At 38.5% G+C, this 12,784-nt stretch overlaps 1 protein-coding gene and 1 pseudogene across 1 annotated transcript; one reads left to right on the top strand and one right to left on the bottom strand.

The window, feature by feature from the left end:
• Positions 1-1,882: 1,882 nt before the first annotated feature.
• On the bottom strand, positions 1,883-4,986 carry LOC110865139 (cytochrome c oxidase assembly factor 5). The gene is made up of 3 exons (XM_022114357.2): positions 4,860-4,986; positions 2,703-2,807; positions 1,883-2,144 (listed from the first exon to the last, which is right to left on the bottom strand). Exons 1-3 carry the CDS (start codon positions 4,926-4,928, stop codon positions 2,103-2,105), a joined length of 216 nt encoding a protein of 71 aa, XP_021970049.1. The 5' UTR covers positions 4,929-4,986; the 3' UTR covers positions 1,883-2,102.
• LOC118481623 lies at positions 3,203-3,448 on the top strand (annotated as a pseudogene).
• Positions 4,987-12,784: the final 7,798 nt, after the last annotated feature.

The following is a 12,784-nucleotide window of genomic DNA, read 5'->3' as shown; positions in this document are numbered from 1 at the left end:
TTAATATTATTGAAAGGGATGGATGGGGAAACTATTTCTTATTGATGGGGGAAGAAGAAGGTGGTGATGTGGAGATGATGTGAAGGTAGGGGAAAGGGCACCATACCCCTCCACTAAAGTGATTAGAGTCAATAATCACCACTTAGCTAAGTGTATCTCCATTATTATTATTGTTGTTGTTACTGTTATTAGTGTTATTATTATTATTACTTGTATTATTATTTTTATTATTATTATTATTATTTTCTTGAGCTTATAGGTGAGTTTTATCAACTGAATCCTTAGTATTAGTTCCTGGTAAATCATGATGTGTAAAGCTTGAAATAGTGAAGAAACATAATTTTTCAATATCAAAACTTATTGGGAATGTTTGACTTGGAAAATTGATAGATTTTTCAGATTTAACAAAAGTTGGAAATATAACTTATATTACACACAACTGTGGAACCAAGAGGCTTATAGTCGTGTCTTTGAATGCTATGTGACACGACTTTGGGTTAAAAGACCCATAGTTATTTTTTTTTTGCAATATAGGAAGACGAAATCTAACTGAAGTTGCAATTGATGAACTAATTGGCCATATTGACTAAGGGTGTGTTTGTTTTTTTAAAGAAGCACTTCCTAACCACTTCTGTCTGCGCCAAGAAGACCAAGGGCAGACATAGAGGTCTGTAGTGCGTTTGTTTTTCGGAAGACATTTTACTAAAAAATGTCTGCGCGTCCTCTTCTTGGAGAAGACATGGACTAGGCACTTCAAACCTCTTCAAACCTCTTCTCAAAACCCATCTGCAAGTTCTTTATCATTCATCTTCATTCTCAAAACCTAGCCCCCAAACCACCTTCCTCTCTGCCGCCACCAGCCGCACCTCCGCCACCATCTCACACCTTCGCCACCAGTCTCACACCTCCGTCACCATCTCACACCTTCGCCACCAGTCTCACACCTCCGCCACCATCTCACACCTCCGCCACCAGTCGCACCACCACCACCCTTCTCACCACCAGTCGCATCCCTTGCACAGCCGCACCACCACCTCCCCTCGCATCAGAGTTACGAGGAATTACGATTCGATTAACGCTAAAAACGAAAATCTGGAGTAAACAGGATCGATTAACCTCTTGTACCTGTCGAAAATCGAGTGTAGAACAGTTCAGTGATCGATTGATTGCACAGAGCTGTGAGATTTTGAACGAATTTGATGAGTTTTGATGAAAATTAGGGTTTGGGATGAAGATGAGCTGCTGCTAGTGAAATTGAGATGTTTATGCGTGTATTTAGGTTTTATTGTGGTGTGTTGTTTATATGTGTGTTTTGGTTTTCTGGATTGTGGTGGGTCACGGTAGTTTTGGTGGGTGATGGTTATGGTGGGTTGTGGTTGGTTATGGTTAGGTTACGCTGTAGACATTAACAAACAAACAGTCTTCTTCTTGCAGACTGCAGACCTTTGGTCCACCTCTTCTCTCGCAGATGCCTGCAGATGTGGTCCGCAGACTGCAGACCTTTTATCTCTTAAAAACAAACACAACCCAACCGCAGTTTCATATGATTAGTCTATCCTCTCTCTATCATCTCCGGTAGTGTTCCTCATCACCGGCTTATGACCCAAAAATGTAGGGTTTGCATTTGTCATTAAGGAACTTTTTACGAGCCGGGAGTCTCACTGAAAGTAGTCTCTCTATTCCAACGGGGGTAGAGGTAAGGTTGTCTATATCTTACCCTCCTCAGACCCTACCTTAGCTTTGCTATTGGTGGAATTCTTGATGATGATTTAGGAACTTTTTACACATTCTAAGTTTGCATTGATTACTAACCAAAGGTTTATACAGGTATGTCTAATCTTATATGGTTAAGTCATCCTCTCACACAAAATTTGTGCCCGGATAAGTAAATGTATATACATTTACAGTATATGGTTGACTCTATTTATTCATCAAAATAATCCAATCATATTACATAAACTTGGACACATTACACAAAAGCTTCCCAACAGAAACCTCACACTATCATTAGTAGTGTAAACGTGCTGCAGTCTCCGACGACAGTAAGAAATTTGTTGCAAAATCGTTTTAGCAATTTCGAGTCATGCTACAAAAACATTGAATTAGTAGCCTTTATTCCCTCGAATTCTCGCCCTCATGTCAACCTGCAACACAAATGGCCCAACTTTGTTGGCATTATAACAGAAAAGGTTATATCTAAAACTCGAGATATGATACAGGTCGATTTTACAGGAACGGGTCGATGTGTATAGGCCATATTTTGTCTGTCTCAAACGGATCAAATTCCAAAACTAAGCCCATAAAAAAATATGAGTCGCATTGGTTGAAGGTCCCTTAAAAGTGTTTTCAACTGCCTACAACCTCATCAACTGTTTCTTTACAAATGATATAGCGTTATTTGCATAGGTTTTGTAATCTTAGGTAATGAATAATTACTTGTAACATTGAAGAGGAAAAAAATGGGTTGTTTCGTGTGTATTAAGATTATCACTTCGACCTGAATCCACTGGTGATTATGAACCAGATTGCTTGATTCTGATTTATAACGGCGTTTTAGTGTTTTGAATTTTGTCAATCTCGTTTCTGCTTACGGTAAACACTATAATCAAGAAGGTAAAGTTGTAAAGAAGGTAATTTCCTTATCGTTGATAACTATTAAAAGAAAAAGCATAAGCAGTTATAAGATGAAATGAAAATCATACCTGGCCTCTCTTGCAATTAAAATATGTTTCTCTGAGTCCAACACACTCACTAGAGATTAAGGGACTCTTCTCTTTAGCGCACTCTCTAAACGAGCGATTCTCAACCTGGAAAACAATTTGCAGTGACTGTCTCAACCAATAGATCTATTACAACAGCAAGCATTCTATCTTTAAAGCTTAAACTAGTTGAAGTAGACTAAATATGGGACCAGATTTGCTTTATAAAATATTTAAATGCAAATGATTACTGTAATAATATATTGTTTAAATCATATTTAGTGCGTTAATCATTCATACAAAGAGTTAAAATTTTGAACAGAAAGTGTAATAGAGGCCTGATTCAACCTGCACTAAGAATTGACCCAATACCCGACCTACGAGTGTCTAATCAATCTAGCTGAGACAGAATACCAAACTATAGATTATCTATAATTCTATATGCTCTGTTTTTTAGTAAAGTATAAATCATTCGTTCAGTATATTCTAAAACCGATATATTAACGACCTTACTTAAACAGGATCTGTTCTATAGGTTTGTACCTCTGTATTCTTGATTCCTAAAACGTCAGAAACCCATGTCTGGTTAATGAATCAGGACTGTGTAACCAGAGCGTGATTAAAAGAGCGGTAGCATAAAGTGGTGAATAAACTATAGTAGCAACAGATAAAAGAGCAAAGAGACAAGAAAAAGTAGGAAAAGCTAGCACCACGCTAACTCCTAAGGCTACATGGTTGTCTTACAAACAAATATGATTGGTAATTCTACCTGACTTCACACCCATTATCGACACTCCAAGCATTTTATAACTTAGTTTCGGTTTATACCTTAACACTTCATCCATCAAACCGCAGCAACCGGCTTCACAACATAGTTGTTAATGGCGAATAGCGACAAATAGTGATAAGGTACCTATACGCTAGCGGGCGCTATTTTATAAATAGCGATACACTGGAAAAAAAAAACTAATTTTTTTATATGTATATTATATCAAAATACCCTGGTATATACGCTATTTTACATGCTAAGTAGTTAATGTGGTAAAATATCCGATATCAGTCAAGGACCGATATTTGAGATATCGGTTATCGCGGTGGGATATCGGCAATTTTAATATCATGCTAAATTTATATATATTGCAATTTAACACTAACATATCAGTATACTCTCCTACCATTAACAAATTAACCTTTTGCAACTTGCAAAACACTAACAATTGTAGCAAGTAGGAACTGACTAAGACTTAAAACACTAACATTTAACAATAACAACTAACAATTAAGACTTAAAACACTAATAGCAGCAATAAGAAGAAAGACGAATGGTAGAAATAAGAAGAAAGGTACAGATATCGGGAAAATCGGTGATATATTGGTCAAATATGGGTCCAATATCGGTCAATATCGCCGATATTATCAGTACCGATATTTTGCACCGTTATCTCGGTGATATATCAGGATATTAACTACATAGTTTACATGTATATTTAACAAAAACCTAAAATCCAGTTATTTTATAGCTATATTTAGTCGCTATTGACATTTAAAAAAATCAAAATAAAAAAACTGAAATCCCACTATTTATGGCTACATACCCTGTAACGACCTTCGACCTATACGCTACGCTATTCTCTATGGCGACCGCTATTGACAACTATGCTTCACAAATAAACCTAAGGAGGTGTTTTGCTATCCGTCAACTCTTATCGATATTTTTTAACCAAACTTTTACACATGATACAAACCGAATCGTTAACCAATTGATCCAAAGGAAATAGATAAGAAACTTGAAGATCTTTGGAAAAGACTCAATTCATATTCATTTCATAAAAGAAAATGGAGATACAGAGTCGTTTAAATAGGACTCACAACGTTATTTGTAACGAGAACTAACTGCAAATATACCTACGTAATTCAAATTCTAAACCACTAAACCTCACCAATCATCTGAAAACAAAACCCTATCAATTTCAGCCAAAAAACACAGAAACGAAACGAAACTCTTACAGTTTCTGATCGCAAATTCAATAGGTTTTGGATGTTTAGGGTTGTATAATTACAAAATCATATTAAACATCAAATTGAGCATGATCTTCATATTATACCGAAACAATTGACATAACAAAATGATTATTGAAGTATGAACAATGATTGAAGTACCTTGACACAATCAGATTCGCTGAGACACTTGACGAGCTCCATAGCTAGACCCTTGCAAGATTTCGCCATCTGAGTAAACCCTCTAGAATCGGAATCACTGGGTTTTGGTATTTTGTTTTCGGTTTTCATATCGGGTTATTGGGCCGGGCCTGAAGTAGCCCAATTGGCCCATTCATTATATGGATCATTTTCCGCTAGAGGTGTAGTGTAGAACAAAAAACTGGCTTAGGTAAGCCGAAGTGGTTTATAACCCGATCCACTTTACGAAAAAAATGTCGGTTTGTGTAAGTCTTTAACATGCTTTAACCAAAAAAACGCATCAGAAATACGAATCGTAAAATTTCTTTCGTTATAAACCTTCTAACATGCTTGAAAATCCTTTCAATAGTATGTCTTTAACAATATTACATTCTTCGTTCTCGTTTAATAAATAAAACATATCATATGTTTACTATCTACATGACCACACCCTCTCGTACAATATGTGTTATGACTCGATCTTCAAACGCATACACACCATGATGATGATGATGATGATGATGATGATGATGATGATTCCGTGTAACCTGCAGTCATCACATATATCCACAACATTAGTAATTGGTGACGACATACATAATTTAAATTTACATAAATAAATGACCGCATTGCATTCTTTTTGCATATACTAATCCTCTCGGGTATCTTCATGAATAGATAATTGCATCCACATGTCAAATTTTCAAAAGCCAACATGTCACACCCCAACCGATGGCGGAACATCAGGGCGGGACGAAACAGATTGTTCGAGACATCACAACTTGCTAAAGATGACAATATTTAAATAAAATTCCATTTTCATTGATGAACTAAGTGGTACGTTGTTTGGAATGGAAATACAACATGGAAATTCAAATACGACAAAATGAAAAGTACATAGAATGTGTTTCTAAAATCCATCCTACTAGATTCTTGAAACGTCATAGCATCAATTTCCTGCAATAAATATTAAAGTAACGGTCAACATATAAAGCATTGGTGAGCAAACAAGTTTTAGCTACTAGCATAGACATAAAAGTTGTCATCAATCCTACATGGCATAAAAGTATACCAAGGCATGAAATAGAACATAACTAGCATGCAACAATTATATGTCAAACCAATTGTGTCCACAAAATTGCGTAGCTTGTCGCTGAATCGAACAAGACCGTGATGGGATAACTTAACATAGACCTTAAGTGCGGTGTGCTACTCCTATAGCGCTATACATGTTAAGGTTGGCTCATGACGTTAATGACAAATATTGTACAAGAAAGGCTTCTATATCCTAAGCATATCAATTAAGCATGTAATAATGGATTGATTGATTTGAATATTGTGATTAATATTGTGATTTTAATAAGGATGTACATATTGCACCCAAAAGTGTATAAAATGTAAAATGGGATCAAGTAAACTCACGGTTTACGTAGAGGTTCCACATACGTGAGTTGATGAGTCTTGAGATTGGAACACCGAGGTTATCCTAAAAGGATAAGCAAAGGTGTGTAAGTCTATGGATTTTGATGACGGTATGGAATTGAGAATTTTAATGATATACAAGTACACAAAAGTTGTAACACCCTGTGTTACGAAAGTCAAAGTCAAAGTCAAAGTTAAGATTGAAGTCAAAGGAAGAAAAGATTGCTAAATGCGATCTGTCACTCCTTGCTTAATTACTGATTTGACTTCTTTGACTTGTAATCGGATCTTTTATTTTATTTGCTTTAGTTGTATTATGTGGAGTATCTGTGAATAATCGAAGTTTATCGCTTTATCACTTATCGCATCGCAATCGCATTCGCAACCTGAATTATGCGTTCTGGATATTGTTTTACGTGTGTGTGCCATTTATGTGTTACTTGTGCATGTTTACTTATGTTTATGGTTGTGGTGATTAATCGAAACGCAATCGCAACTCTATCGCAATCGAATCGCAACGCTAAGCGCAATTTACTTAGGATGATTGTATGTTAGATATAGCGTGTTTTCATTGAGCTAATCGTAGTTATTGTCTAATACTATCACATCGCATCGAACCTCGCTTAAACGCATCACAACGCTCAACACGCGAATCAAAACGTCGAAACGCAACTCGTCAGAGCCACTCGATCGAGTGACCACTCGATCGGATTACTATCCGATCGGAGTGTCATCCGATCGAGGTGCACCATGTTCGATGATGTGCGTGAAGTGTGTTATATTTTAGATGTATATTTAAGCCCTTTTTACACTTTTAGCCAAGTTTTAAATTTATAAAACACGATATTTACTAACACTAAACACACATATGGGCAAGTGCACCCATCGTGGACGTAGTATAGTGTTGGTAAGATACCGAGGTCGTCCAAGGACACAAGAGCTTTTAATACCGGTTTATCCTCAACGTCTAATCAAATCAAAAAAAGTGAGAAAAAATGTTTTAAACTAAGAAAAATAAAAACTAACTAAATGCTGAAAAATAAAATAAAATAAAAACAGATAGACAAGATGAATCACTTGGATCCGACACGTGTGTTAGTATAACCTTTGATTATTTTTGCACTTTTGCACTTGTTTAAGAGATTATCTTAGTTATTGTAGTAGGCCCCTATTTTGAAGGCGACGTTACCCTCAACCCAGTAGTTTGAGTCAGCAAGGATACAATCCTAAAGGGTCGGATTATTGAAAGATAATGAATTAAGTTATTAATGCAAATTGTGGTAGGCCCCGCTTTTGGCGGTGACGTTACCCTCGGCTAAGTAGTCTGAGTCAGCAGGGATACAGTCCTAAATAGCCGGGTTATAGTATTAATAGTAGTTAACTTATGAGGGGGTCAAAGAGTTTGGATCCCCGCCATCCAATACCTATGGGCATTGAAGGAGATCCTACTAAAATTGACCCAGGTCCCAAGCAGGACCTCTAAACGCTGAACAACGGCAAGACCCTTACCAAACCGTTCCCTTAACCCCCGACCAGGTAGCCAACATACCTCCATATAGACCGTGGAGATATGAATGGTGAAAATCTTTTATTTTATATAGACAGTAAAATAACGCCAAGACACCACGGACAAACGATAAGGAAAGATCACCTTCAACATAAGTAACTAGTTATTAAAGTCATTAATACAAAACCAAATAAAAAGTGCAAAAGATTAAAAATAAAAAGTATTATACTAAACACTTGTCTTCACCAAGTGATGTAAGAGACTTAGGCAAACATGGCCTTGATTGTCAAGAACTCTTACGATTAATCTTGGATCCCGAGACGACTCACACACTCTATGATGGACAATGGATGATGGTGGTGGATGATGGTGTTATGGTGGTGGTGGGTGGTGGATGAAGTGTGAGAGAGGTGGTGTGCCAAGGGATGAGATGGAATGAAACCAAGCACCCCTATTTATAGGCTGAACAGAAGGCTGGGCACAGCCCCGTGTCCCCTGGACACGCCCCCGTGCCCGTCTGACACTCTCTCTCTTCATTAATTGTAATTCGCAATTACAATTAATGCGTCTGCTGTACTTTCACCACGCCCCCGTGCCCGCTGGACACGGCCCCGTGGTGGGCAATGGAAGCTTCTACTAGTTTGTCTTTTCTGCTGCTTCTTGGGCACGGCCCCGTGTTCGCTGGACACGGGGCGTGTTCAGTCTTCTGTTTTCTCTTCTTTGCCTTGGGGGTTGCCGTTGAGGGTCCGGGCAGTCTACTTTTATTCATTTTCTTGTATTTATGCTAGAATTAGTTGTCTTTTTGCTTCTTTTGTGATTTTGAGCTCATTTCATCCTGAAAATACAAAAGAAAGACAAAAACACTCTTTTTCCAACATTAGTACTTAAAAAGGGTTAGTTTTATGCCTTAATTGATGTGATTTATATGTTGCATTTTACACACATCAAATACCCCCACACTTGAACTTTTGCTTGTCCTCAAGCAAAACTCTTTAAATGTGGCTTACACTCCCAAATGGAATAGGTAGAAGAGAAAGTTTTTAGCTTGTCCTAGAGTGTCGGGAATCCAAGGTCCTTGTAAGTTTTATTTTTATTTATTTACAATCCTATTCGTTATGATTTATTTTGAACGTTTCATAAGATAAATTACTTATTCGGGCATAGCATGCCTTATTAAAATTCCATTTATATACAAGTTCACATACCTCGCGGGAGATCACTCAACACTCGGCCGAAGGTGTAGATTTTTTTTAGTGAATCACTCGTGAGCGGCATGGAACTTACGCCTTCCATAGGCTTACCAAGCAATCAATCCTCCTCCTTTTTAACTTTTTACCTTTGTAAATATCAAGAGGACTTTTGGGGTGAAGGGTTAGGCTTGGGTTAAAGGTGGTCGGTTGGGTTAGTTAGAAAAAAAGGGCGAAAATCGTAAAAAGCGTCGGTTTCCGTGACATACCTTATTTTTAGTGATTTTTTTTTCATCACATAAAAAGGCGAGTTTACGAAAAACCGAGCTTGTTACTAAAATAAAGGGTGAAAAATAAAAAAGGGTTTTTTGGTGGGTAAAAAGAGTTTTGGGGTAATGAAATGAAAGGTTTAGGATCAAAGGGGCTATCTAGGGGGATTTTGGGTAGGTGGTAAAAAAATGAAAAATAATGGTTTAGAAAGAAAAATATGGTTAGTCCTAATGCCTCCATCACTTACTTACTTGGGTTTAAGTTGGTAAGGACCGGGAATGTATTGTCGTGGCAAGTTCTAGAGTTGTAAGAACCAAGCGGCTATTCACACAAGAAACGAAAAATGAGCATTTAGTCTAAATATGTATATTTTTATGCTCAATAAAGGCTCAAAACTCACTTTTGTGGGAATGAGTTTTTAATGTGATCAAGTATATATAATTGAATTTTTAACTAGACTTGTTATGCCGTTTCGTAATTTTCTTATGTTGGTTCTTTGTTATCACGACGCTATCGGTTGTAAATTTGTAAAAATATAACCTTTTTAGAACTTGTTATTCCCAAATTAAACTAAGACAAGTAAATGAAAAAAATGAAAAAGTTTTTGAAAAAATTTGGGGTGTTTAGCGATTCCAATAGAGTTTTGTGTAAGGCTTGTATTTAGGATTTGCAAAATTCAAGGTTTTAGCATCCCCCCCACACTTAAATTACACATTGTCCTCAATGTGTCCAAAAATAAGTTTTTTGGTTGATTAGAATGTGTAAAAGTAGGTTAAAAAGCAAAGATTTATGTTACTGGCATCCTGGACACGGCCCCGTGGTGACCGGGCACGGCCCCGTGGTCAGGTGCCAGTAACAAAAATTAAAGAATTAAAACAGAAGCCTGGACACGGGGGCGTGTCCGCTGAACACGGCCCGTGTCCAGTTACCTGAACTGGGTGTTTTTCTGCAGGTGGCTCAGCACGGGGTCGTGTTGGTTGGGCACGGCCCGTGTTGAGCCTTCTGTGATGGAGATTTGTGTCGAGTTGCTCTGTTTTTCGTGCATGGGTCCATTTTTCTCATTCCCCTTTCCATCCATTACCACCATGAGTGTGTTTTATTCGCTAAACAACCATCAATCTTAAAAACCATCATAACATTGCAAACATAGAGAGATATTACATAAAGTTAGCCAAATAACTAGGGGATACATGAGGTTATCATAAGGGTTCTACTTATTTAGGAAAATTTCGGGAATAGCTTCCCGATGTAGTAACACTCTCTAGCCGACGGCTCCTCGGTTGTCGTTCAAAGCCATTCTTCTATCTCCCTTGGGAGGTAGAAGGTAGCTTCATTCTCTTCGGTGTCTTGAGGAGGAACCCTCACCGGGACTCCTTGCACCACCCTTGGTTGAGGCATTTGGTGCATGGTGTGCCATTCGGCCGGAATGATGACCTCGGGTACTACATTCCACGCTCTTTGGGTTATTACTGGAACCAAAGGCGGGGAAGCGAGAAGGTTTAACCTCTGGTGCAGAAGGTTTACTTCTCGTAGACAGCCCTCCAACCCTACCGTCAGATGATTAATACGGTCCACTAATGCTTCTTCCACTCCCGTCATTTCGTCTATGGCTTCCCTCAAAGCGTAAACGTAGTTTACTAGGGAATCTTCTGCCGTGGACGACTTTCTTCCATTTCGGTTATTTCTCGAAGATGATCCGCTATTTCTGCTGGCCATTTTCTGTGAAAGAAACCGAAGATAACTAAACTTTTGCAGAACAGTACCTCGAACACGGCCCCGTGCTCAGTGAGCACGGCCCCGTGTTCAGCTGTCTGCAGGATTTTTGTCTAACGATTCTAGGTTTTTAAATTATTTTAACATACTTTTACCATGTTCTAAGCTTAGATAATTTAAAACAAAGTTATAGAACTAACTTTAAACAAGAATCCGCAGCCAAAAATCCTACAAACCTTACATAGAAGATTGGAATCATGGGGTTTCCAAGCTTCCATGGAGGGGATGTTTGAAAAATTTTTGGAAGAAGGAGAAATGAACAAAAGTGGAAAAGACAAGATGGTCCTTGGGAACCTTCTTTTAGCACTTACCTAGGATGGTATATGTGAAGATCCCAGGAATCTCTGCTTAGTGAAGTGGTCAAAAATGAGCAGGAATCAGGCTGCATTTAAAGAAAACGACAGCACATTGGACACGGCCCCGTGTTCGCCAGACACGGCCCCGTGTGCAGAGAAAATCCTGACACATTTTGTCCGTATTCTGGCAAAATCAGCAGAGAATCTTCTGAGTGAACACGGGGGCGTGTTGACCGGGCACGGCCCCGTGTCGGTAGGCTGTTTCATGGAGTTTGTTGCTACTAAGGAGTTTATTTATATTGGGTGGTTCTTGATTTGTTGGAACAACCCCAAAGTGCCTAAGATACCTTAATTGTCCTATACTAAGGTGAGAACGCAAGAGGTTATCGGTGAGGGTAATTCCTATTTTCATTCTAGGTGGACAAGTCCAACCCTTTTCCGGGCTCTCGTTAAAGAAGGTGTATGCCGAATCGCTCAGGTCTATGTATGCATCGAACGAAGTCGATGGGGAGTCCTTCACGGCACAATCGACACAGGGACGACTATCGTCCAAGTCTTTTCTAGGTATGAAGGTATTTTCGGGAGCAATGAGGTTGTCGGAATGCGGTTCCAACATTTCCTCATGGTCATCATCTTGGGATGGATCTATAAAATCCTTCCTAAGTTCTTTTGACCAATTGAGAATTAGCTCTTCTAGTTGAAATAACTCGTCAAGGAGCATTTCTCCTAGAATATCTGGCTGGGCGCATTCGAGGGAGAGATAGTGCTTATTTTTACTTTCGCCCCTCTTAAGGTTACAAGGAATCGGTGGGTCTATATAGTGGGGCCTATAATTGAGAAAATAACATTTTAATTCCTCATGTTCGCCTCCACATAATCGACACCACATACCATAAGAGTGCCGAAAGTAAAAAGAATTACTATCACTCATGTTTGTGTCAGAAATTACCAACCGCCGGGATCTAACGGTTCTTTCAGTAAGAGAATCTTGGGCACGGGGGCGTGTTGAGTGGACACGGCCCCGTGTTCAGCTTACTGTCTGACTTAAAACAGGATTGCCAGTTCCAATGATTGAGCACGGGGGCGTGTTCAGCAAGCACGGCCCCGTGGTGAGCTCTGCAGAAGCTGAAAATCTACGAAAAATCCTAAAAATTAAAGAAAAAAATAAAAATATGATTAGGCCGTTGATTCCTAACTTTCTTAAAATCCTTGTGTCCCCGGCAGCGGCGCCAAAAACTTGATGTGCGTGAAGTGTGTTATATTTTAGATGTATATTTAAGCCCTTTTTACACTTTTAGCCAAGTTTTAAATTTATAAAACACGATATTTACTAACACTAAACACACATATGGGCAAGTGCACCCATCGTGGACGTAGTATAGTGTTGGTAAGATACCGAGGTCGTCCAAGGACACAAGAGCTTTTAATACCGGTTTATCCTCAACGTCTAAT

This window comes from Helianthus annuus, chromosome 8, assembly GCF_002127325.2.
Source record: "Helianthus annuus cultivar XRQ/B chromosome 8, HanXRQr2.0-SUNRISE, whole genome shotgun sequence".
NCBI lineage: Eukaryota > Viridiplantae > Streptophyta > Magnoliopsida > Asterales > Asteraceae > Helianthus > Helianthus annuus.
This window is presented reverse-complemented; position numbering and strand designations above follow the sequence as displayed.

Bases quoted from the DNA above. Each gene is read 5' to 3' on its own strand.
- LOC110865139 (XM_022114357.2), bottom strand. From the start codon at position 4,928: ATGGCGAAATCTTGCAAGGGTCTAGCTATGGAGCTCGTCAAGTGTCTC. The intron at 2,808-4,859 runs GTACTTCAATCA...ATTGTTTTCCAG, and splicing joins GCGAATCTGATTGTGTCAAG to GTTGAGAATCGCTCGTTTAG. The intron at 2,145-2,702 runs GTATGATTTTCA...TTTGTGTTGCAG, and splicing joins TTAATTGCAAGAGAGGCCAG to GTTGACATGAGGGCGAGAAT.